This window comes from Prunus mume, linkage group LG2 (assembly GCF_029339155.1).
Source record: "Prunus mume cultivar Tortuosa linkage group LG2, ASM2933915v1, whole genome shotgun sequence".
Taxonomy (NCBI): domain Eukaryota; kingdom Viridiplantae; phylum Streptophyta; class Magnoliopsida; order Rosales; family Rosaceae; genus Prunus; species Prunus mume.
In genome coordinates this window covers 8,589,495-8,615,189 of record NC_142699.1, presented here as the reverse complement: position 1 = coordinate 8,615,189, position 25,695 = coordinate 8,589,495, and the positions used below count along the sequence as shown (strand labels likewise).

Below are 25,695 nucleotides of genomic sequence, written 5' to 3'. Positions count from 1 at the left end.
TTGTGAATTAAGTTAAACTGTTTTCTCTTAACAAATTGAGAATCAGTTTCTAGAAAAGTAATATGTTTTGTTTGCAAATCCCTATAGTTTTGAACACTCCCTCAATCAATTTCTAGCAAATTGAAACTCTGATCGGATCGAATTTCAAAGGATGGAAGTTCGATCTTGACATTGCACTGGGCATGAGTGATATGATATCACCCAAGATGAGCCGACCAGACCAGTTGCGAATTCTCCTGCTAAAGTTAAAAGGGTATATGAGGCTTGGAGGATGGCGAATAAGGTTTGTCTGCTAGTTATGAAGAAGACCATGGCAGAAGCTCTTTTTGGTGGAGTTCCGAAAACAGACAGCGCTAAGTAGTTTACGGAATTCATCGAAAGGAAATTTAAGGAATCTGGTAAGGTTGAAATGAAGAATCTCATGTCTAGGCTGGCCAATACGAAGTTTGAAGGAGGCCGCGTAAGGGAACACCTCATGGGACTCATGGACATTGCTGTCAAGTTGAGCAAGTTGAAAGTACCTATTGCCCCAAACTATCTAGTGCATATTGGGCCAAACTATATGTATTATTATAATAGGATTCATAATAATTAATATAAAAGTATAACAACAATATTTACATATACGTACCAAGATAATTACACATATAAATATAACCAATATATATTTATATATATATATTTTAAAATACAGGTCTTCACACAAATGTCTTTTATGGGTCAAGCCACAAGTCTGTGTTTTGGGGATTGCTGATCAATCCTGCCAATGTCAATTATGCCCTTAGGCTCTCTCAAAGCACGTTTACAACCTATGCTAACATATACTAGAGTTCAAATATCTAGAGGATGCATTGTAGGATTGCTCATGCCAATAATTGTACCCTCTAAATATATAGGGACATATTTTTTTTGTTTTCATGACATGTGGTCCTAAAATTATTGTTCCTAGCGGGCTCTCCGCCCCTCTCGATTGAAAACCTATTGTGTAAATCTTCAATCTCGAACGATGCACATAAACTCATGTTGCAATACACATCCACCCCTTCTTAGGCCAATTATTGCTCCTAGTAAGCTCTCGACCCCCTCTCAAATTTAAGTGGTCCATTATTATTAACCACATATTTTATGGACCATCCAGCTGTGAGGTTTTATCTCAAAAACCTTCGGTACATTTCTCCCACATGCCACAATTGTATATTCACAATTATGTCTGATACATCATATCATGCCACTTGCCTCAAATGAATTTAAGTGAGTGAGGCGGTGGGAAGTAATTAAGCTCTATATTGGTGGGTGGAGTTACTTCTGTGTACCCCTCATCATTTGTCTATAAAACGGTGAAGCCAGTTGCTACTGTTACCATAAGAGCCAGCTCCGACTTTCTTTAATTTCTTGCTTCATATCCACTAGCTACATCTGTTGCCAAGTTAATTTCAGTCCTAATGGGGTTTCATCTCCCACACATCTTTGCTATTCTCAGTGTAAGCTCTGCAATTTGATTAACTTTTCCATTCTCTCTCATTGTACTCTATATAAACGAAAGTTTTGTGTTCCTATACTTCTCTTCGATTTTATTTAGTACGTACTTAAGTGTCGTCCACTAATTAATTACACTTTGTGAGATTTGATTTTAATTAGAGTTCGAATTAATGTTGCAGCTAGCAGCGGTTGCACTGGCAAACCATGCTGCTCAACCAGCACCTCAACTTTACTGGAAGTCCGTCCTGCCAAACACACAGATGCCAAGAGCTATCAGTGAACTTCTGCATACTGGTTTGTGTTGAGCACTTTAGAATCTTAGATATCTCTTCTACCTGCCATTTTACTAAAATATGTTCGACCACAAATCGGCTGATCACGTATTTTCCATTATGACGTTGATATATAATTTGCAGACTCCACAAATGAAGAAAAGAGCACATATATGAATGCTGTTGGGAATGGAAAGGGCAAACCTGAAATTTTCCCATTGGGCATTAAAGGTTACAATCAAAAACAGTACGGAGGGGGCATTAAAGGTTACAATCAAAAACGGTATGGAAAAGGTCCTCCTTCATCTGACAATCAACTACTCCATTATAAAGACTTGGCTCTTTTCTTCTTCGAGAAGGACATGCGCCCTGGCGCAACAATGAAGTTCCAATTCCCTAGAAATTCAAACACGGCTACTTTCCTGCCACGCGAAAGTGCTCAATCGATCCCCTTCACCTCTAACAAACTACCAGAAATTTTCAACCATTTTTCAGTGAAGCCAACATCTGTGGAAGCCAAAACAATTAAGCAAACAATCGAAGAGTGTAAAGCTCCAGGCATTAAGGCAGAGGAAAAATATTGCGCCACATCTTTAGAATCAATGGTTGATTTTAGCACTTCGAAGCTTGGAACAAGAAATGTTGAAGCAATCTCGACGGAGGTATTGGAAAGAGGAGCCACCATGTCCATGCACAACTATACAACAATGCCGGGACTGAAGAAGTTGGCAGGTGACAAAGTCGTTGTGTGTCATAAGGAGAACTATCCCTATGCTGTGTTTTTCTGCCATGCAATAAAACAAACAGCAGCTTATGTTCTCTCCCTGAAAGGCGATGATGGGGAGAAGGTTAAAGCAGTAACCATCTGCCATCTAGACACATCAGAATGGAACCCAGAGCATTTGTCCTTCAAAATCCTCAACGTTAAGCCCGGAACCGTTGCCATATGCCATTTCATTTCCACTGATGGTATTGTCTGGGTTCCAAAACACAAATCTGCATGATCATCACTTAGCATGGGTTGCACCCTAGGCCTGCATAATTATCTCCCTACTTATTTCTGCCTCTTCATCATGTGGTGTAAGATATATGATGAGATGAAGTTTTCAGGATTAGTGGTCGGGTTGCCTAAAAAGCACAGATTACAGAAACTGCTTGAAATTAACTCGATCATGTTTTCTCTTGTAAGACTTCAACTTGTACTCTTGAAGCATGCTATATTTATGAAGAGACATTAATCTATATATTTTTTTTATATATGCTTTGGCTTTGTGGTTGTACCCAATGTTTGAGTGTTGAATTGTTACGTTGGAATAGGCTGCTAATGCATGTAGTTAGAGAAGCCTTCATTTATATCAAAGTCCTCAAACTATCAAGAACTAATGTATCCAGAAACATATACCAAGACGCAAAACAACATATTTTCCATGCTCTGTCTGTAACGCCAAAGCAAACTTCCTTTATCACGTCATTTAAAGGAGCAAATTCCAGTACTAATCTAATCCATCATGTAAAGCATACAAGTGCCTCCCTAACTTTTATATCTCATTTTTATTACCCATTTTACCCTTTAAAATAATACAAATTTATAAATAAATCCAATCCTAGACATGTATTTATAAAAAAACCCAAACACTATTTAAACATAGAAACACACCCAAAATCAACTCCAAAATCAACAATTGTATATTTTTTGGGTGTATTTATAAATGGGTTTTGAGTGTGTGTAATGATGGGTTTTGGGTGTGTTTATAAAGTGTTTTGAGTATTGGGTTTTTTTATAATTTCAGCCCCCATTTTGGGTGTTTTATTGAAACTAAAATTCTGATTTAATGCATGTTTTACTCATAAGAGAACTATAAACTAAAAATTCTATACTCTTAACACAAAAAATGAAAACTAAAAACTAAAATTGAAATAGTTTCAAGCAATTGCATGTCAGACGCTATATATAATGTATCAGCCATGGTTTGTTTAATACGCGGTCATTTTGGTCATTTTCCCATTCAAAATATTGAAATTACGAACTACATACCATGAAAGATAAGAAACTAAAAGCTTCAAGAAAATAGAAATGTGCTACAAACATAGCAATGAAGATGTGGAAGCATTATCTCAGATGAATGATTCTGAAGTGGAAAAAACAAGAACAAAAATAGAAGTGAGTTAAATTTGCACCTGCTATGTTCAAACGACAAAGTTGGTTTCCCTTTGGTCGATTACAAGAGAAGCTCAATGCAGCTTACTTGGTTCCTCTGGTAGATGGAAATATAATTTTTCCATTAAATCCTTGGAATCTATACAAAATTGAAACACAATTAATCGGCATTGAATTGCAGCTAATTTCTTAAACAAATCACGTTAAAAATGTAATCAAGGGTATTATAGGAATTTAAAAAATATAACATTTAACACATTGAGCTTGATTAGGTAACTATATAGACTTCAACTTGTACTCATAATAAAGCATGCTGTTGTGGTTCTACTTAATTTCATTCTCCCCAATGTTTGAGTGTTGAATTGTTACGTTGGAAAACAACATATTTAGAGAAGCCTTCATTTATATCATAGTCCTCAAACTATCAAGAATTAATGTATCCAGAAACATACCAAGACGCAAAACAACATATTTTCCATGCTCTGTCTGCAACACCAAAGCAAACTTCCTTTATCACAAAAGGATCAAATTCCAGTACTAATCTAATCCATCATGTAAAGCATACAATCTACTAGTGCCTCCCTAAATTTGTCCATTGGATATGTATGTGTCACGCCCCGATTCGAAAATAAGGAATATTCTTGAATCAGGATGTGAGTCATACCATAGACATAAGAATAAAATCCTACAACCATGATATGATGAGAAAAAGAGCCACAAATAAAACAAATTTACTTAACAACACAGAATCAGAGTCGCAGTAGCTCGTAGTTAAGTACACACTAAGATCTTTATCAAATAGTTGACTATTTACAAAAGTTAATTACACAAATTGATAACAAAAACCTAGTAGCTTGGTTGAAACCCGCTTCCTCAAACTTCGCATTGAATCCTGCACAATCTATTAGGGTATGAGCATTCTAATGCTCAGTAGTGTACCGTCAAGCCCCTCAAGGTCAGTTATCACAGTTAATCAAAGTGTCATGCATCAAACAACATAAGATACATAAATTATGCAACCATACCAAATAAATAAACTTGTATATGCAGTGATGTCATGAACTCACTCCCTTCTAATCCCACTAATTCATACCTTAGGGCAACAAGTCTACATGTCCCATACCATGTGCTTTACCACTGTGGCTCCGAATACCCTAAAATATGAACTAGCGCCCATCCGTCCCTTAACCCAATTTTCTTTTGTTTACAAATTTCTCAACTTTCAATTTTCATTAGAGGCCCTGCTTCCATCACCTCATTATATTCAAGCCCTGCTCCCGTCACTTGAATATATTTTACTTTTTTTCTTACTCATATATATCTAAAGTCTTCTCCCACCCCTTAGATGATAGGACCCGACCCAAATCCAACTTTGGAATCCGAGACGAACCCTGTGATTGTCCGACAGCTGGCTAATGCCGGCACAAAAGACTAAATTGCCCTTTTAACTGAAATCAAATGAAATTCAAATGCGACTTCTACCGAAAATTCGGCAGTCTCCTGTAAACTGAACATTTTCCAAAAAATTTCCACCTATAAACAAGCATAAGTGTTTAAATATATATCACAGCTGCCAATATGTATCGAATTATTCCAAAAGGAATCAAGCATCATAACATTCAGGTCTCATTCATCTCAACTTTCAGAACAACAATAATGCATTGGTAAACTCAAAAATTCTAACTCATGGCTGCACCTTATAACCATAGGTTGCCTACGTACCCTTACTGAGGGATCAAGCCACATGCAGTTCTTACGTTACAAAACCACTCTAGTTCTCATTTTCTGTTCCAAGTTTCCTGGTATTACTCACATGACAATATCTATATTTAAATGAAGGAATAAAAGCATTTATATCAAGTAATCATGCTTGCAAAACCATAACCATCAATTCCTCGTGACAACAACGGTGACACGTCCTGACCTGTAATCCTCGCTAGACTCAGGAGACATCCGGTCAACCTGGTCCGCAATCCTCGCTTCCACAGTCCGGATAACTCTAAGACTCATGGGGCAAAATATACCAGAAAAACTTAAGATATTTAATACTATATAAAATAATGCAAGATAAAGATAAATGAACATAATAAAATAAGTTAAAAGATTTATAAGTTCCGAACACCCTTGTATCGAACTCAAGTAAAGTTCATAAATAAATATATATATATTTATATATATATATATATATATCAATAACTTGATTAGAATCTATATATATATTTCCATCTATCGCTTGTAAAACAAAAGTTATGCTTAGGAAAATAATGGTAACTATATAAAATCCTCAAATTTAGTTTAAAAGCATCTCATATCTTAATTTCTCTCCACCTAGGCGTACCCCCATATCTGATCCATCAATTCCAATGATAATTCGTCAATTCCATCATCGCAGGTCTCGGAAACATAAAGTTAATTGAGCCGCATTCCTCGCAGGTCTCAGATATACCACTTCAATCTTAGCCGCAATCCTCGCAGGTCCCGGAGACACCAAATCCATCCGAGCCGCATTCCTCACAGGTCTCAAGGGACTATTAGTCAGCCTGAACCGCAATCCTCGCACCACACGGTTTAAGCATTCTCGAAACTCGTGGGGCATTATCATAAATAACAAACTGTCTCAAGGCAACTGGGGAGTATCCTCGTGGTGGGTTTGAAAACTATAACCCGTCATTTATATAAACTTTCAATAACTTGGTTCTCAAGTAAACTTAAAATATATATATATATATATATACAGTCCCCTTCTATTGATGGATCCCTCAAATAATTTTATTTGAGGGACACCCTTTAGGGTACCCTACAGTTTTATTTCCAATGATCCAAATCATCTATTTTTTAGGTCTTCATTCATAGATCATCCTTACAAAAAATTAGACAAATCGGAAACTGTTTCGACATCCAATTGTATCATACAAAATCAATGAACACGATACTTCAAGAAAGTACTAAAATTTCAATAACTCAATTGAATGGTCAAATGATATCGGATTCAAGTGATTTTTTGTAGAGATGATCTTTGAATGTGTATCTACAAAATAGACAGTTTTGATTAGTGAAATACAATTCGGAGTGGGCCCTACAAGGGGTGTCCCTCAAATAATCTTATTTCAGGGATCCCTCAATGGAAGTTCTCTGTGTGTATATATATATATATATACCAAAATTTGATAAAAACCAAAAGCTATAATTCTTCCTTTTCAACCATTGAATATATAAGTAGGTGATAAATAAACAAATGATTAAATACTCATACTCTTCACATCTGAATACAATAAATAAATAACTTCCAAACCTTTGGTCCAAATTCCTACCCTAGGTAAAACACCCTATTTGGAACCATTTTTGTTCTTGGACCAAAGCCAAAAACCAACTGGAACGAAGCCAAAACCGTCGGCATAATAAGGGTACATGGGACAATCTGTAAAACTTCAAAATCGATCTTCAATACCTGCATAAATGGATAGAGCACAAAGAGTAGATGAATTTCCATACCTTACTCGAAAGATTCTGTGGTCGGTGTCGCCGGAAAATGCAAAAATACCGCCGGAAAAAGCCTAACCCTTTCTTAGCTTCGATTCGAGCTCATCGTTAGCCAATCGGATCGGGTCTTAGGTGGGTTTTATAGAGGATGACGAGATGAACACTTTTCGTGAAGGTGGCATGGCCATCCGGTGAACGATAACGTCGATTTTGTGGCTTGGAAGTCGAATCATCGCTACAAAGGATCGCAAAACCAGGAAGGAAAATGGCTCAAGCTGCTCGGGGAGGAAGAAGGAGAGAAAAATAAATACAAATTTATAAATAAACCCAATCCTAGACATGTATTTATAAAAAAACCCAAGCACTATTTAAACATAGAAACACACCCAAAATCAACCCCAAAGTCAACTTTTTGGGTGTGTTTATAAATGGGTTTTGAGTGTGTGTAATGATGGGTTTTGGGTGTGTTTATAAAGTGTTTTGGGTGTTGGGTTTTTTTATAATTTCAACCTCCATTTTGGGTGTTTTAGTGAAACTCCTAAAAATAAAAAGAGTACAGGTACTGTAGTGGGTACTGTAGCAATAAGAAATTTTAAAATTCCCTTTACGTCATTTTCGTTTCTAGACCTTTTCTCCTTCGTTATAACACGGAATTGAGCATGCCGCATGTCTACGAACTCGTATCGTTGAGCCCTACGCAATGGTATCACCCAAATCCCCAAATTCATTCCTGGTCAAAAAATTAACTTTAAACCTAATAAAATATTCTACTAATATAATTGTCTTTTACTAGAATAAATTAATAATTAAATATTAATTAAGGACCTGGTTGTTACATTAGATATACCTTAAACTACACACAGACCCAACACAACTGTATTTATAATGCATATGTAATGCAACACGAACATCATTTATCTCTGCTGAATAATAATACAGATAATAACAATAATATTTCAAATTTAATCGCATGAATAATAATATTCACTCAATTCACATAAAATCCACGAAGAAACATCAATAATAACGTCAAATAATATTCATCGAGCAAAACAACAACAATATTCATATTTATAATATCATATAAAAGCACCAAGATTAAAAGTGACATAGCCCAATCATTGGGAAATCAAGAAACCATACCTCATGTCCAGCTAGTTAAAATACCAAATTTACCCTTCGGAGATTCTCAGAGTTGTCGAATCTACACTTTTGATCCAATTCCTGAACAAATTCAAATTCAAATTATTATTGAGCAGTGTTCACTTTATTTCACCTAAGTCCAAACTTAACCTTATGCATTTCAAAGATTTTGCGTAAAAATGACGAAAATGCCCCTAGGACCAACTCAGGGTCCAAAGGGGTCAAATCTCGTCCAAAATAATCTAAAACTTTGTCTTATGCCCTGTCAACACCAAAACAAGGCCAACTACACCCGTTATCCAAAAGTTACTATTTGGGTATCGTGGGCCCTACAATGACCCATACTTAGAACCACCTCGGATTAACTCAAAACATATATCATTGGACTCGGATCGAGAAATCGAGTCAACTGGACTAAAAATATGGCGTCAGAGGCTGCCAGAATAGCCGCCACTGTTTTCGGTTACTGTTCATCATCTTTCCAAAAAAAAATCTTGCAACTTCCCCTGTTTTTCAGTTTAAAAACCCAGACTTTGTGACATATTTTGACCAACCTAAAGTTAACAAAACCGTGAAAACTTGCAGTTTATTTGAAGCTTATTCTCTCTAGTTTCTAACCCAACAAACCACACTCAAAACGGAGCTAAAACGGAGGAGAAAACGAGCTCCAAATTTGGGCTCGCGACTTTTTTTCCAAACTTTGTACATGTGTTTGACCTATCAAAACTCAACCAAATTCGACGAAACCAATTTTGTTTTTTTCCTTGACATGTCTAGTTTAAAACTCAGCAATGGATTACTCAAAAATCCAAATGATTGGGAGAAAAAGAGAGCCAAACTGAGGCTCACGGACTGCAATTTTCCAGAAAATGCAAATTTCCAGATTTGGTTCAAAATCGTTTCTAGCCATTCTAACACCTCCAAGTTGTTCCTAAGGCTTCTAAAACACCTCTAAACTTCATACCTATCAATCGAACTCATCAAAAGCTCAAAACGAAACCAAAATCAACAACGCCCATACTTGAAAAATTACTCTATGCACCCAACCCGAAAATTGAGATTCAACATCTTACAATTCAATTTTCCCATCTCTCAAATGACTCAACATACTCTTTAAGGAACTAGAGACACACAAACACCAAGTTAAAAATCACAAATTCGAAATTGACTCACCAAACAAATTTTCTCTTCTCTTCTTCTTTTTCTCCTTCTTCTTAGTTTTCTTCATCTTCTTCTTCTCTCTCTCTCTCTCTCTCTCTCTCATATTATCTTCTTCCCAAATAGATTAACAACTCATCCCCAAAATCAGATTTTTTGAAGAGAAAGAGGGAAGGGGGGAAGAATGATGAGAAGAAAAAAAGCTTGGCTTACACGTTGGCTTCTTTTTTTTGTTTTTTTTTTGGCCTACAAGGATATTTTGGTAATTATCCACACATAAGTGTATTTTGGTCATGTTTGTCCAACTTCAAATTAAACACACTTAATTTAATAATCTCAATCCCAAATCACTTGATAAAATACCCATAATTATTCTCCACAAAAATATTATTTTTCACTAAAATATGAAAATCCACCTTGAATTTTTTTCCGGGGTGTTTACAATATGTTACTTTTTGGTAATTTGGTATAGCAGCACCACGTAGTATTGAAATAGTAGTGCAGCTATACCAAATATACCATTTTGCCCCTGCATTTAACAGAAAAGTTAATAAAATTGACTGCAGAATCATTTGTCCTAACGAAACTGAAGTTGAAGGACCACGGGAACGATTTTGAAAATTGAGGGATTCAAATACAAATTGAGTCTAAGTTCAGGGACCAATAAAACGATTAACCCATAGATTTTGGATCCAGTTCCACATCCCAAAGAGAAAACCACAAGTTTGCAAGCAAGTTTGTCCATACTAACACTACGTACAGTATGGGCAGTGTGCTAACTCATCTCACTTTCTCAACCTATCCTATACTTGTCTAAAAGAGTTTCTAATTTAATGTACTGAGATTTACGAAAGAAATATCAGAGAAACAATTTTCAGGCAATAAAAAAATGTCTTGGCAAGAAAATGTACAATTTGTTACATCACTTATTAAATATGAACAGTTGAAAGAAAAAAGAATTTGATGAATCCTTGGCCTGTTTGGATGAGGGATTTTGTTCAGACCTGACAAAGTTCTAAGTCGACACATCAAATTCCTTTTTCCAACATGCAACAATTGTATTTGATTCACAGTTTTGTCTGATATACATCACATCATGCCACTTGCATCAAATGAATTTAATTGAGTGAGGCAATGGGAAGTAATTAAGCTCTATATTGGTGGGTGGACTCTTACTTCTGGAACCCTAATCATTCGTCCATACAGGACTCTAGAACTCTCACACTTCTCATAATGACTACTTAACTCTATAGCTTATTGCATATAGCATATGCAAACACAATTAGAAATTCTACAACAGAAGCAAGATCAATCTCACTATGCCTTCTAAACAAACAAACAAATAAAACAAGCATATTAATTGCTCACCCAAGGTAACAATTCCATTCTTTTCCCATCCATTGAAGCGAAAAAGAGGTTCAAAAATATAATTAGAGCCTTCTCGCCATTATACAAGAGTGTCTGTATAGTCTGTACATTGTAACAATACTACCCTCAATGCGGAAGTACAAGGCGAAAGAGAGAAACTAGAGTTGTTCTTCAATTTCTGCAGGTAAGTTTCGCTAGCACATAATTTACTCTCTTTTTTTCAATCCTTGATTTTGTGACAAACTCTTTGCATTCGTTAAAAATAATTAAAGAAAGGCAGAACTGTACTGAAGGAAAATAAAGAAAGAAAGAAGTATGCTGTGGGTGTGCACAAGTATTATTGATAACAATTAATACAATTTGTAAAACAAACGTATTAAATTTCGTTTTTTTTTTTGTTGGTCAAAACATATTAAATTTCTTCTTAAGCAGCACATTTGAAAATCAAGCTCGTTTGGGACTGCTTATAAGTGCTTATAGCAAGCGCTTTTATTATAAAACTATTGAAATTTTCTTAAGAAATCTAAGTGCTTCTTGGTAAAGCACTTTAGAGTGCTTTCTGAAAAAGCACATAGCAAATTCCGCTTTAGAAAGCGCTTTTATGATCTAGAAGCGTATAATATCTTCTAAACTTTTCTGCCAAACACTGTCAGCAGTTGTCAAAAAAGCGCTTTTAGCTATTCTAGAAGTACTCCTAAACATACCCTTACTTCTCCTTTTTATACCCTTTATCCCAAAGGTATAAAAAGGATTGAGCTACAAACCCACCAATTAATACAACATGCCAAGCCTTAGAAAGGTAAAGCCAGGGTAAGCATAACATGAACAGTGAAAGAGTCACGATTTTCAATTGTTATTTGTTTTGTTAACTTATCAATTAACTAGGTTTCACTACATATGGATGGACTTCAGCAACTATTACTGCAACAAGCGGCGGAACAAATGGAAGGCGATTTTGAAGCAAGACTATATTTGAACACACCTTGGCAACTATTTTATGTCATTGCGGCTGTTGTTCTTCTCATACATACAAACTGTCTGCTCTGTTGTCTCTGTTACTTAACTTAATGTTCAAGTATTTTAGAGATTGATTGAACCAATGTTGTACCTATTGTTTTCTTATAGTTCGTTTGCGTGAGTGGTGGTGATATTCAAATTATTTGTTTGATGTAAGATCAAATATATAATTTTTAACAAATGTATCAGGGGTAACTCCCTTGGCACTGAGAGTTTGAATCGCTCATTTATATACAAACAGAAGAACCTCCACTTCCCTAGTTTATTTGTTTTGGCTCTGTGGAGCATACTTGTAAGTAATTTTCATAGGCACAACCAATTACTCTTAAGCATAATAAGGTGTAACTATTGCAAAGTAATAAGGGTGCTTGTTTTTATGTTTTATTATGTGAGTTGCCTAGAGTTCTGGATGTGTACATATAAGCGCATATTATGGGTTGGTTGGTTTGATCTTAAGCATCTATTGTTTGATTTGGAATAGATTCTGTGATGTTTCGTACATATTTTTTTGGATAAACTACAGTAAAACCCCCAACCTATATGGTCATTTACGAGTTCATACCCGATTTTGCGGACATTTACGAGTACATACTCAACGTCGCGGAAAACCTACAATTTGTCATATTCGTTAGTCAAATCGTTAGTGAATCTATTAAATGCTGATGTGGCAAAAGTGGGGTCTATTTTTTAATTGACGTGGACTTACAGGTGGACAAAAAAATAATAAAAAATTCTTTATTTTATAAAAATTAAAATCATTAAAATTAAAAAAAGAAAAAAAAAAAAATCTCTCCATCACTCTCCTCCCAACCCTTCCCCTAGCACGACTTACTTAGCTACCCAAATCAGCAGCCCAGCAGCCCAGCCAGCCAGCCACAACAAGCACCCCAGCAAGCCAAAACAACGACAACCACCCCACCTGGGTTTTCAACGTCGAAGAAGACCCATCGCCTTTCCCAATTGCCCATCGCACCTACTGATCGCCCCGAAATCTCTCAGCCCCACCTGGGTTTTCGACGTCGACCAAGCCCCATCCCCAGATCTGCTACGTGCCTCTGTAGCTTCCTCCAAATACTTTCCTATGGAAATGTCGCCTGCAATACCATCAGCAAACAAAAGAAGAGCTCTCCCATGTCCTCTTACGATAAAAAATACCAGAATTTCTAGTGCAGATGTTGTTGATGAAGCTGACCAGCAATGTGTCCAGAATTGGAAATTCCACCATCAGCAATGATAGGCACACGATTTTCTCAGCAACCAAACAGCGCAGACCTAACAAAACCAGTACTTTAAACATATAGAACAGAACCCAATACACCACCAAAAAGAAGTATTTTTCACGTATAAGCCATAAGGAAAACTGAGATACCTTATGGCTTTACCAACATCAACACAGCACACTTAATTTACTAACAGATGATACAGAAAGGAAAAAAAAAAGGACCAAGAGGGAGAAATAGTGAACTAAGGAGAGACTAATACTTCTGGTCCTTAGAAGGGCATAACAGAAATAATAGAGCACACTGCTTGAATGCAAGTCAGTATTAGGAGTAAAACAGCTGCAATGACAGAAATAGTTGCCCAAGGTGTATTGAAATAATGTTGCCTCAAATTTGCCTTCAATTCGTTCCAAGGCTCTCTGCAGTAGCTATTGAGGGGCTCAGAAAGAGTAGCAAAGTAGAAGCTTTCATGATCCACAGCAACTCCTCTTCCGAGGTTGTTAATCAGAGTGCACACCTCATTGTAGTCACCAAGCATGTTTTCGACAATCCCATCCTTCAGAAGGAACTCCACATCCTTTTCGGTGTTCACAAAGTCATCCATGAGTGAAAGATAATCACTTATGGTCGTCTATTATATGTAAAGATGATGTTTTTTTATAAAAAAAACCGTCGTCTATTATATGTAAAGATGACGTTTTTTATAAAAAAAACCGTCTTCTATTATATGTAAAGATGACGCTTTTTATACAAACCGTCGTCTATTGTATGTAAAGATGATGCTTTTTATAAAAAAAACCGTCGTCTATTATATGTAAAGATGACGTTTTTTATAAAAATCGTCGTCTATTATGAAGTAAAGATGACGGTTTTTTTTAAAAAGGGTCGTCTATTATATATAAAGATTACAGTTTTTTTTTAAAAAGGGTCGTCTATTGTTAAGTAAAAATGACCTTTTTTAAAAAGGTCGTCTATTGAATGTAAAGATGACGGTTTTTATAAAACAACCGTCGTCTTTATAAACAATCCACGACGGTTTTTATAAAAAAATCGTCCTCTTTACATACAATACACGACAGTGTTATTAAAAATAGTCGTCTTTTCCCCTATAATTAACGATCTTTACCTCTAAACAACGACGATTTTCTTTAAAAACCGTCGTCGTTACAGATAAACAACGACGGTGAAAAGCCGCCGTATTTTGACACCCAAATAGATGTCGGTCGATTTCACGGCGGTTTGAAAATCGAATACACAATGGTGAATTCCCGTCGTCTTTTGCCTTTTTTGTAGTGGTGGGTGATGGTGTTACATGACGTCAGAATGTCGTAGGGAGAAAAAAAAAAGAGTCAAGGTTTCTTATTAATGTTAATAAAGGCATAGCAAAAAATTTGTAGCTCCAATGGTTCAGAGTAGTTACCCATGCACTTGAGATTTTGTGTTTGAATCCCCTCTCCCCTAATATTACTTATATAAAAATAAAAACTTCTAAAAAGACATTAATATTGTATTCTATATTCTATAAAGTTTTGGACATGTTTTATACTGTTGACAAGCCCCTAATACTTTGGTGGTGCCTAGTTTCAATTCGTATGCATTTAATTTGCCATTTACATTTTTGCCTTAATACATTTACGCTTATTTTCATTACTCTAGGGCACCAATGAGCAGTGTATCTATCATGTGCTATATTCATATTTAGATCGGTGTGCTAGATACTAAGTTATATCAAGTTTGATAAAAGTTTAAATTAGGTTCCTTGGGGCCCAAAACTTTGTGAAATAAGGAAAGTTTTGAAGCCAATTAAAGGGGTCCTATTTATTTCCTTTTGTGTGAACCGTTGCTTGATGGGCTTACAGTGTAAGTCAAGTCGGCCCTTGGTGATGACTAGAGACGACTTGACCTAGCTCTATATAAGCATAAGACCTTGCTCTCGTCAAACATGTTCTCTAAACCTAATCTAATCATAAAGAGAGAGCTAAAACAATTTCTAAGAGAGAGCAGAAGTTTTGAGTCGTTCGTGTCTTTTGTCGGAGTTGCTGCGAATGAGTTCTAAGATTGTGTACTCAAGAAAGATGGTGCCAGGTATGTCTTCTATATATCTCAGGTTGTGTGAAAGATCATGAACACGTATACAGAAAATCTAACACCATGACCAAGCCGCAGCACCTCAAAAGATGTGGCACAACCAAAGCTAGTCTGAATCTAAGATAAGAAAACTACCAAAAGAAAAGTAGATCGGCATAGGTCCACTAAAAGGCGGAGAACACTGAAGATCCAATGGGATCCATGGCAAACCGCTTCGGATATGAAGCTCTCTCTCTCTCTCTCTTTATTTATCTCTCTCTTAGCGGCTAGTAAATCGACAATTTAAAATAAATAGACTGGTTTTCTTCAATTATTCTAAAGCAATAAGTCACGAGTCTTAATCTAGTTTGACATCTCACTTTACAACCTAAACTTTCGAAGATAAGTTTGTGCTTACCAGCACCACGATAGGAGACTTTCAACTGTGCTTACCATTTTGTGCTTACCCTTTGCTCAATTGACTATAACTTGCAAATGTCTTCAGTCGGAAAGATTGGTAGAGCTTACTTGCTCCTCTGGTACATGAAAATATATTGATTGCCTCCTTTCTTGGAAAGAGATACTCTTCCTTCCTATAAATCACAGTTTGACACATGTACAAAAATATTTCATCAAAAACAAACTCTGACACACATGTCATATTGCCATTGACAGAAATATAGGAATTCCTACCTACAAAGGAATGAGGGAAGTATTTTCCAAATATAATTTTCTCTCAATAATTAATGTATAGTACAAAGATGGGCTATATAGAACAACTTTTTGTTTGATATAATTATGTAGGATGGGTTTTGCCGGATTGAATTAATGTCCCTTATCTACGAGACCTTATCTTTTTCCCTGGCTAAATATAGGTAGGGCCAATAATGGGTCGTGTGTGTCATGTCAGGATCATATACATGTTAAGAATGCTCAATACAAACCTGACCCGTTTAATAAACGTGTCATGCCAGGTTGACCCACTAATTTCTCGTGCGGGTTTCAAGTCATGTATCGGGGTGACCTGCTAAGTGGTAGCAACTAGTAATTAGTGAGGTAAAAATGTAGACCAAAAAGAAAAAGTAGAGAAAGATGACTATTCGAAGAATTTTTTCATGATCACAATAATGTGAGAATCGGTTATGATGCGCAAAGATATATGTGTAAATAACTAAAGACCAATAAAAAAGAATTAAAAAAATAACAAAGAATCACATCTCAAATTCACAAGGTCGTCAAAAAACAAATTTTAAAAACCTGAATTTTGATAATTTAATCAAGTAATTGTATTTTTTATTTTTTAATATAAAATAGTGATTACATTTTGCCTCTATCTATGTATGAAGATTGAGAAAGAGAAATAAAAGAAATACAAAAATTAGAAAAATGAAGAAAATGAAGAAGAAACGGGTTGGCGGGTTACGTGAGTACTTTAGCGGGTTGGTGGGTTACATAGGTATTTTAACAAGTTTGCAAGTTGACCCATTTAATAAAGGGGTTAGATAAGTATTTTAGCTGGTTGGCAGGTTGACCCAAAACCTACTTATTTATTAAACGGGTCATGGTAGGTTGACTTGAATTTTTATCGTGTGGGTTGAACCCACTAATTTCCCGTGCAGATTTTGAGTCATGTAACGGGTCATATCGGAAATTGCCACCCCTTGGTATACAATGCAAGCTCTTTTCCTTTGTTTTCAAAGTAACAAGAGAAAGCATTAACAGAAGTATAGGCATATTGTGCTAGATTTTATATGTTTATAGCACAACGATCATAATATAACTAGTTTTTTTTTAAAAAAAAATCATAATAATTAATTCTTCTATTTTACCTTTTAGACTAAATAAAAAATAAAAAACTTTCCCTAATTTTTTTTTAGCAATCAATAGTCTAAATTAGAGGAGAGGGAGATTTCATATATACACACAACTATGATGTCGTGGGGATTCGAATTTGAGACCTATTGTCTGTAAATCAAGATTTTTTTTCATTGGGCTAGACCCATTGACAACCCTTTCCCTAATTAAGAACATGTGGTGCAGAACTTGGCCTTGGGAGGTCTTGCTCAATGATCTCAATAATACAGACCAAAATAGACCTTTCATATTCGTAACGTAGCTGGCAGTTACGAGTGCCAGTTATTCGAAATTTACCATATGTTAAATAATTTCATTTATATTTTATATATATAAAATATCATGAATTAATGTGTAAAAAGAAATTCAAATCCAAAATCTTAACTTTATTAAGTTTACTATCCACATGTTGAAAACTTTTTTGCCCACTGGCATATGGAGAACTCAAATATCAGCACGAGATCGTCCAAGAAAAGGCTATAAATATTCAATACAAATATGAATATCATTACCACACACTAGAGAAAAAGTTAATGTAAGACGGCTTTTCTCTCAATAATTAATGTATAGTACAAAGATGGGCTATGTAGAACAACTTTTTGTTTTATATAATTATGTAGGACGAGTTTTGCCCCATTGAATTAATGTCTCTTATCTAAGGGACCTTATCTTTTTCCCTGGCTAAATACAGGTAGGGTTGATAATGTGTTGTGTCGGGTGCATGTCGTGTCAAGATCATATACATGTTAAGAATGCTCAATAAAAATCTGACCCGTTTTGAGAAAGTTTAATGTATTCTATATATGTGTGTTGCACTACAAACAGATATAGCAGCTTTATACATACAGAGCAAGTCTATTCTAAGTAAATACATACTAATTATTTGCTAATTATATTCGGATCCTACAATCTCTCAATCTCATATCATTGACTGATTGCCAAATATATTCTGATCCTATAATCAGTCAATCTCAGATCATTGACTGATTTTCTTTCCTTTAACACTCCCCCTCAAGTTGGAAGGTGGATATTGATGACACCCAACTTGCCAAGAAATGAACCGAATGCAGGTGCCCTCAATGGCTTGGTAAACAAGTCTGCTATCTGTTCTCCAGTTTGCACATATCCAGTCTTGATCTCACCTCTTTCTATTCTTTCACGAACGGTGTGACAATCGAGCTCAATGTGTTTGGTTCGTTCGTGATACACTGGATTTGCTGCAATATATAGGGCAGCTTGATTATCACAAAACAACTTTGCAGGTTCATCAAGAGTAACATGCAGATCATGCAATAGATATCTTAACCAAGTGAGTTCACATGTAGCTGCAGCCATTGAACGATATTCAGCCTCGGCAGATGATCGTGCAATTGTAACTTGCTTCTTGCTTTTCCAGGACACCAGTGAGTTACCAAGAAAGATGCAATATCCCGTGACTGACCGGCGTGTCATTGGGCAACGAGCCCAATCAGCATCACAATAACCAATTAGGTTCAACTTGTTCTGTGTAGAAAATAACAGCCCTTGCCCTGGAGTTCCTTTAAGGTAGTGAAGTAGACGATTTACAGCATCAAGATGTTGACGTTTAGGCTCTTGCATAAACTGGCTGAGTGTATTGACTGCATAAGTAATTTCTGGCCTTGTAATTGTGAGATAGATTAGCTTTCCAACTAAGCGTCGATACCTAGTAGGATCTTTGAGTAGTTCACCTGTAGAAGTTAATGTTATATCAGGTTCCATGGGAACCTTGGCTGGTTTAGCTCCAAGTAATCCAGCTTCTTCCAAAATGTCAAGAGTATACTTGCGTTGACATATAGAAATTCCCGTTTTCGACCGTGCCACCTCAACACCAAGGAAATATTTCAAGGGTCCAAGATCTTTGATTCGGAATTGGCTGCCAAGGAAATGCTTCAATTTACAGATTACCTCCTCATCATTCCCTGTGATGATCATGTCATCTACATAGAGCAATATAATAGTCAGGGAACTTCCATGTACCTGTGTGAACAAAGAGTAATCTGCCTTAGATTGCTTGAAACCAATTCCACATATAGTAGATGAAAACTTTCGAAACCAGCTCCGTGGAGCTTGTTTCAGTCCATACAAGGACTTGTGGAGTCGACAAACAACCTGATGCTCCCACGTGAACCAGTGAGGTAACATGTAAACCTCCTCGTGGAGGTCGCCATGGAGAAACGCATTCTGAACGTCCATTTGATGAAGAGACCATTGCGAGCAGCCGCAACCGTGAGTAAGCAGACAAGAATCAACCGCAACCGGAGCAAATGTGTCAGTGAAGTCAATACCTTCACGTTGGTTGAATCCCTGGGCAACAAGGCGGGCCTTGTAACGATCAACAGAGCCATCGGAGTGGTATTTAATCCGAAAAATCCACTTGGAACCAATGGGACGATGACCGGGAGGCAGAGGAACCAGCGACCAGTGTGGTTGTCTTCAAGAGCTTGCACTCGAGTTCATTGCAGCAACCCATTGAGGGTCATGACAGCCTGTTCATAGGAAGAGGGCTCTACCAATCGGGATATATTACACACATAATTCCGATAAGCAGGAGAAAGACCAGAGTAAGATACATATCGATGAAGGGGATACAGTTCCAGACGTGGAGGAAGAAGCGACTCCGGGCGTGAGCAAGGCGGTGTGATGAGCTTCATAGTCCCGAAGATAGGTAGGAGGACGGGGGACACGGGCAGACCGTCGAGGTAATGAGGATGAGTCAAGAGAAGGAGGATGAGTCTGTGAAAGGTCAAGGAAGAACGACGGCTGATCAGGTCGAAAGAGAGGTGAGGCCGGGGATTGAAGAACCAGAGCCGTCATCGAGAGAAGGGAGAGGCGGTGTGGAGATTGGGGAAGTAGGGTTTGGAAGGATATCAGAATGAGAGATTGGCTGATCAGAGTGGGCCGGGTCTAGGGGAGGTAAGTGTGGGGAATATGGGCCTGGAGACATCGGGCCGGGTAGAGAAGGAAGGTCTGAAGTGGTAGGAGGAGTAGGCAGAATGGGCTGGTCCGTGGGAGGATTAGAAAGGGAGTGAGAAAAAGGAAATGAGGATTCATGAAAAATGACATCCCGAGACACAAAATATTTCTTTGTCTCAAGATCAAAAACACAATAGCCTTTCTGACGAAGAGGATACCCAAGAAAAAGACAACGACGAGCCCGGGTGTCAAATTTGTGAGTGGGGTTAAGGTGAGTGGCATAGCAAAGGCACCCGAAAACTCGTAGGTGAGAATAAGAAGGTGATTTCCCATGTAATCGCTCATAAGGGGTTTTATGAGAGAGTAAGGGGGTGGGGAGTCGATTTATGAGGTAACATGCTGTTTGAAGACTGTCTCCCCAAAATTGCAAAGGCAAGTTAGCTTGGAACCGAAGTGCGCGACCAATGTTTAAGAGATGACGATGTTTGCGTTCAACGACCCCATTTTGTTGAGGAGTATATGTGCAAGAGTGTTGGAAATTGGTGCCATGTTCAAGAAAGAATGGACGCATGGATAGGAATTCACTACCATTGTCAGAACGAAGAGTTTTAATGGTGCGATTAAATTGAGTGGTGACCCAAGAGAAAAATGATTTCAAAATGGTTTGTGTATCAGATTTAAAATTCATAAGATGAACCCAAGTGAAACGAGTGAAATCATCAACAATTGTCAAAAAATAACGTGCCCCAGAATGTGTACGGGTATTATGAGGGCCCCAAATGTCACAATGAATAAGATCAAAAGGTGCAACTGTTTTAATTGAACTAGAAGTAAATGGTAATCTGGTTTGTTTAGCCAAAGGGCAAACATCACAAATTTGCTCAGAATGAAACATTATTTCAGGAATAGTCTTGGATAAAGAGTGAAGGGGTGCAGATGACGGATGTCCGAGACGTTGATGCCAAAGCATAGAGGTACGCCGAACATGAGTAGCAAGATGAGGATTTTGGGTAGGTGTGAGGTAGTAAAGCCCATCAAAATGCTTGCCCAGGCCAATCGTCTTCTTCGTATCCACGTCCTGCACAACACAATAATTTGGAAAGAAAATTACTATACATCGAAGAGCTCGTGTTAATTTACTAACAGACAACAAGTTAACACGAAATTTTGGAACATGTAGAACGCCATCAAGAGTCAAGTCGGGCGATAAATTCATAGATCCAATGTTACGTATTGCTGTCTGTTCTCCGTTGGGCAAACTAACAAATTCATGATGTGTGGCAGTTTGATTATGTGTAGGAGCCGAATGAGAAATGTGATCGGTGGCCCCGCTATCCACAATCCAATATAGCGTGGAGTGTGGATCATGTTGTGCAATATTACAAGTGGGTGTAATGATACCTGTTGCATGTGCTAGAGGCTCGATCGTTACCCTTCTTATTACGAAGCATGGTAACAAGTTCGTTGTACTCCTCAGTGGTGAAGGTTGGGCTATCAACGGGGGTTGTCTTGGTGATGGCGAGGTTGAATGTTGACCGAATGGCTTCAATGTTGTGAGCTGTTGGACCGGAACGCTGGTTTCTGGGCTTAACATTTTTGCCATGCCATTTATGTCCCACAGGGAAACCAATAATAAAGTAGCATCGTTCTTTCAGATGACCATCTCCATCGCAATATGAGCACTTGAGGGATTTGCGGGATTGTGACCAACCTGTGGAGGGGGATTGTGACCAACCTGTGGAGGGAGTGGTGGCCACCGAAGAACGACCGGTTTGCATCGCATGTGGAGTAACCAGATTGTCATGCCTGCTGGTTACCTCTAACTGGCGCTCGTGTTGGAGAACCAGGCCGTGAACTTTGCGTGTGTCAGGTAAGGGATTCATCATGAGAATTGATCCTCGAACCGTAGAGTAGGTGTCGCTCAAACCCATCAAAAATTGCATCACCCTTTCTTTCTCTTCTCTCTCAGCAAGATTTTTTAGTCCTTCACAGTCACAGATAAAGGGCTCTTGGTATGAAGTCAACTCATCCCAAAGAGCTTTCAATTTTGTGTAATAGATGGAGATAGTTTGCGTTCCTTGTCTGCACTCGACAATTTCTTGTCGAATCTGATAAATTCTGGCGTCATTGCTCTGTGAAAACGGTCTCGAAGATCTGTCCAAACAGCAGCCGCTGTTTTAGCATAAAGGACACTGCTGGCGATGTCCTGATGAAGAGAGTGCAAGATCCATGACAGATACCATGTCATTGCAGCGCTGCCAGATTGAGAATTTCGGGTCATTGGATGAAGGGGCCTTGACTGTTCCATCAACCAATCCAAGCTTGTTCTTGGCGCTGAGGCTGAGATGCATAGATCTGCTCCATTGGCCATAATTGTGACCTTCGAGTTTGATGTTAACTAGGGAAAGTCCCGGTGAGTCGGAGTTGTGCAAAGACAGAGGATCGGAAGAGATAGGAGCTGTTTCTGTAGATTTTGATTCACTCATGATGTTGTGTTTCAATGGTGTTTGCAGTACGTTTGTGGTTGTAGCGGAAGGTGTTTGGGCAGAGTCACCAAGATGGGAGCTCTGATACCATGAGAAAGTTTAATGTATTCTATATATGTGTGTTGCACTACAAACAGATATAGCAGCTTTATACATACAGAGCAAGTCTATTCTAAGTAAATACATACTAATTATTTGCTAATTATATTCGGATCCTACAATCTCTCAATCTCATATCATTGACTGATTGCCAAATATATTCTGATCCTATAATCAGTCAATCTCAGATCATTGACTGATTTTCTTTCCTTTAACACGTTTAATAAACGTGTCATGTCGAGTTGACCCTCTAATTTCTTGTGCGGGTTTTGAGTCATGTATCAAGGTGACCTGCTAAGTGGTAGCAACTAGTAATTAGCGAGGTAAAAATGTAGACCAAAAAGAAAAAGTAGAGAAAGAGATGACTATTCAAAGAATTGTTTCATGATCACAATAATGTGAGAATCGGTTATGATGCGCAAAGATATATGTGTAAATTACTGAAGATAAAAAATAAAAAACAAAGAATCACATATTGTCATTTTTGAAATTTTCAGAATCCCATTACTGAATCGTATGTCAAATCTGTTTTCACTTGATATCAGCTTAAGCTTCACTCCCGCATCTCATAGGTCTGTAATGCTGGGTATGGTTAAAGCAGGTCCAAGTACTTCTGATCTCATGAGTGGTTGGCATACCAATCTTTTATACCCCGTGAATTCTTATTTGAAAATTTTAAAAACTGAAAACTAAAATAAATAAATCAACAAAACCCAGAAAGCAGAACACTGCCCCTCCCTCCCATGGCCACCCTTAAGTAGAATGACCCATTTGATAATCATTCAACTATTTTGACTGGTGGCGGCAAAACTCTACAGTTTGACGCTTTGAGCCATTTTCATGCCAAAAAAGTTCCCTAGCGAATAGCATTAATATAATATCTAATAAATAACGTCTTACTTCAGCCATAACCACAAATGGCTAATACAAATCAGCCGAGTAACGCCAGCAAACTTTGGTCAAACCAAGATCCACAACATATAAAACAAACTTATACAAAACAATGTGCAATAAAAACTTACCAGAAAATCAAGACTTATGCTATTCTTGATCAGTTCTTTACCATCAAGCTTGGTTTAATGACTTCATTGATTTCACTCTTATATTAACTGGTTTTTATTTTTTGGGAATGTAAAAATATAGAAGCTCCCAGAGCTATAATTTGTGACGTATATTAATTATCAAATATTTCCAATTATTTGAGATTCTTTTTTATGAACATTTTTAGGGTTAATGGAGATGTTCCAAGGAGTGGATTGTGTGCAGACATGAATTTAGTTAAGTTGGCCAGAGTAGATGTGCTCCTCATTCTGCACTCAAGTTCCCATAGTTTAGATTAAATTAAAGTATAATACGCTTGTATAAAAAAAGGGTGGACCGTGTGAAGACATTAACTTCAATATGTATTGGATCCCTTTCCTGTTAATTAAAAGAGATGTTTAGTCATATACTCATTCTTAGCACTAAAACTATAAATAAACCATACACCATTTAATTTCTATAAAAAAAACCCAAAAAATGATAGGTGGCCCTATTGAATTTAATTTTGATTATTAAATTACTTTGATAACCTATTGAATGTTTTGAGTTTTTTCATGAGGTTTTGGGATTGGGTTTGTTTTAAGAACAATGACAGTTTTGTAATTTAAAAGAAGTTAAAAGTCTTTTTGTTATGTTGTAAATGGGCTTTGGGTGTGTTTCTAAAGTCCATTTCATATAGGGTTTTTTTTTTTAATTTGATCTCTTACAGTTGGTATAATAGTGAATCTGCCTTAATTAAATTAGTATCACTCATAAAGGCTACAGTGGTTCTCGTTTATTTCGTTGGAATAAATTAACTATGAATTAATGGATTTGTTCCTGTTGTATTCAAGAAGTAGTGGTTCTCGTGCTGTTTTTCCCCTGTTTTTCCCCTGTTTTCCTCAACCCTATATTTATCTTTAAAAAAGTTTCCAATATCATGTACGGAAATTTATGAGAGAAATATCTGAGAAACGGTTTAGTATTATATAGTATATACAATTATAACAATATTTTCAGCCAAATAAAAGTCTTGGCAAGAAAACGTACAGTCTGATACATACAGTTTGAATTTGTTAAATATGAAAACTTGGAAGAAAAAAAGACTGATGGATTTGCGTAGTTCAGCTCATTTCAGGAGCTTGGCAACTGGCCTAGTTAGCATGGGCACTTCTTCACATCATGCTTTTCATATGGAAATACAGAGAGATCAGGGCAAAGTAACTTCCAAGTTGGGTGGACATACACAGCTTTATTTGTTAGATACGTATTCACAGGCTTTCCTAGTATCCCTTCTTTGATGAGACCCCAAATTAGCTTCCTGCTAGAATCTGGTGAATGAATAAGAAACCGATTATCAGAAGAGAAAGCCTAATAATGGCTTCTCACTCAATTAATTATCTGAAATTCCTAATTTAAATCAACTCCCTATCATATTAATTAACCTTGTAAATTCCAATTAGAAAATGAAATTGAGTGTAAGAATATGCCAATACTCTTCTACATATACTCTTCAGTGCCAAGTCCGACTGGTTGCACTCCAATCTGACGAAGTGGACCGGAATCAAGACCATCTTCGGCAACGGCTTCACTTGGCTCTAGAGTGGGACTTGTCACACGCTTTGTGAGAAGCCATGTATGGTGCGGCTCAAAACTGTTCCAAGAGAGGCTCTTTTCCTGAAAGTTTTTATAGAAACTGGCATTTATGAAATAATGGGCTAAATTTTGGATACATACGTAAAAAAACTCTGAAGTTATATATTTTCTTCGGCTATATTAATATCCATTTGTTGTCATAATAAATAACTAGCTAGTATGTAAGTAGTATTTCTTTGCTTCATCACTTCACAATACTATCTTTTTATTCATCGAATCACAATACAATACAATACTTGGTACATATATCACCCTACAATAAGCACAGAGAAAAGTTTAACTAA

General features: G+C 37.0%; 2 protein-coding genes and 1 long non-coding RNA gene across 4 annotated transcripts in view; 2 read left to right on the top strand and 1 right to left on the bottom strand.

The window, feature by feature from the left end:
* The window catches only part of LOC103319971 (BURP domain-containing protein 6-like), a 76,066-nt gene extending 71,825 nt beyond the window's left edge, over positions 1-4,241 (top strand). For both annotated transcript variants that reach the window (XR_016123856.1, XR_016123857.1), the window contains exon 4: positions 4,182-4,241. The gene's annotated coding sequence lies outside the window, so the exon portion shown is untranslated. The remainder of the gene's footprint in view (positions 1-4,181) is intronic.
* LOC103343767 (BURP domain-containing protein 5-like) lies at positions 1,320-4,241 on the top strand. Its single transcript, XM_089045283.1, has 4 exons — positions 1,320-1,481; positions 1,659-1,773; positions 1,896-2,935; positions 4,182-4,241. Exons 1-3 carry the CDS (start codon positions 1,443-1,445, stop codon positions 2,753-2,755), a joined length of 1,014 nt encoding a protein of 337 aa, XP_088901409.1. The 5' UTR covers positions 1,320-1,442; the 3' UTR covers positions 2,756-2,935; positions 4,182-4,241.
* Positions 2,036-7,612, bottom strand: LOC148919551 (uncharacterized). Its single transcript, XR_016123866.1, has 2 exons — positions 7,402-7,612; positions 2,036-4,048 (listed from the first exon to the last, which is right to left on the bottom strand). It is a non-coding gene; the product is annotated as an uncharacterized LOC148919551 (long non-coding RNA).
* Between the last annotated feature and the right edge of the window lie 18,083 nt (positions 7,613-25,695).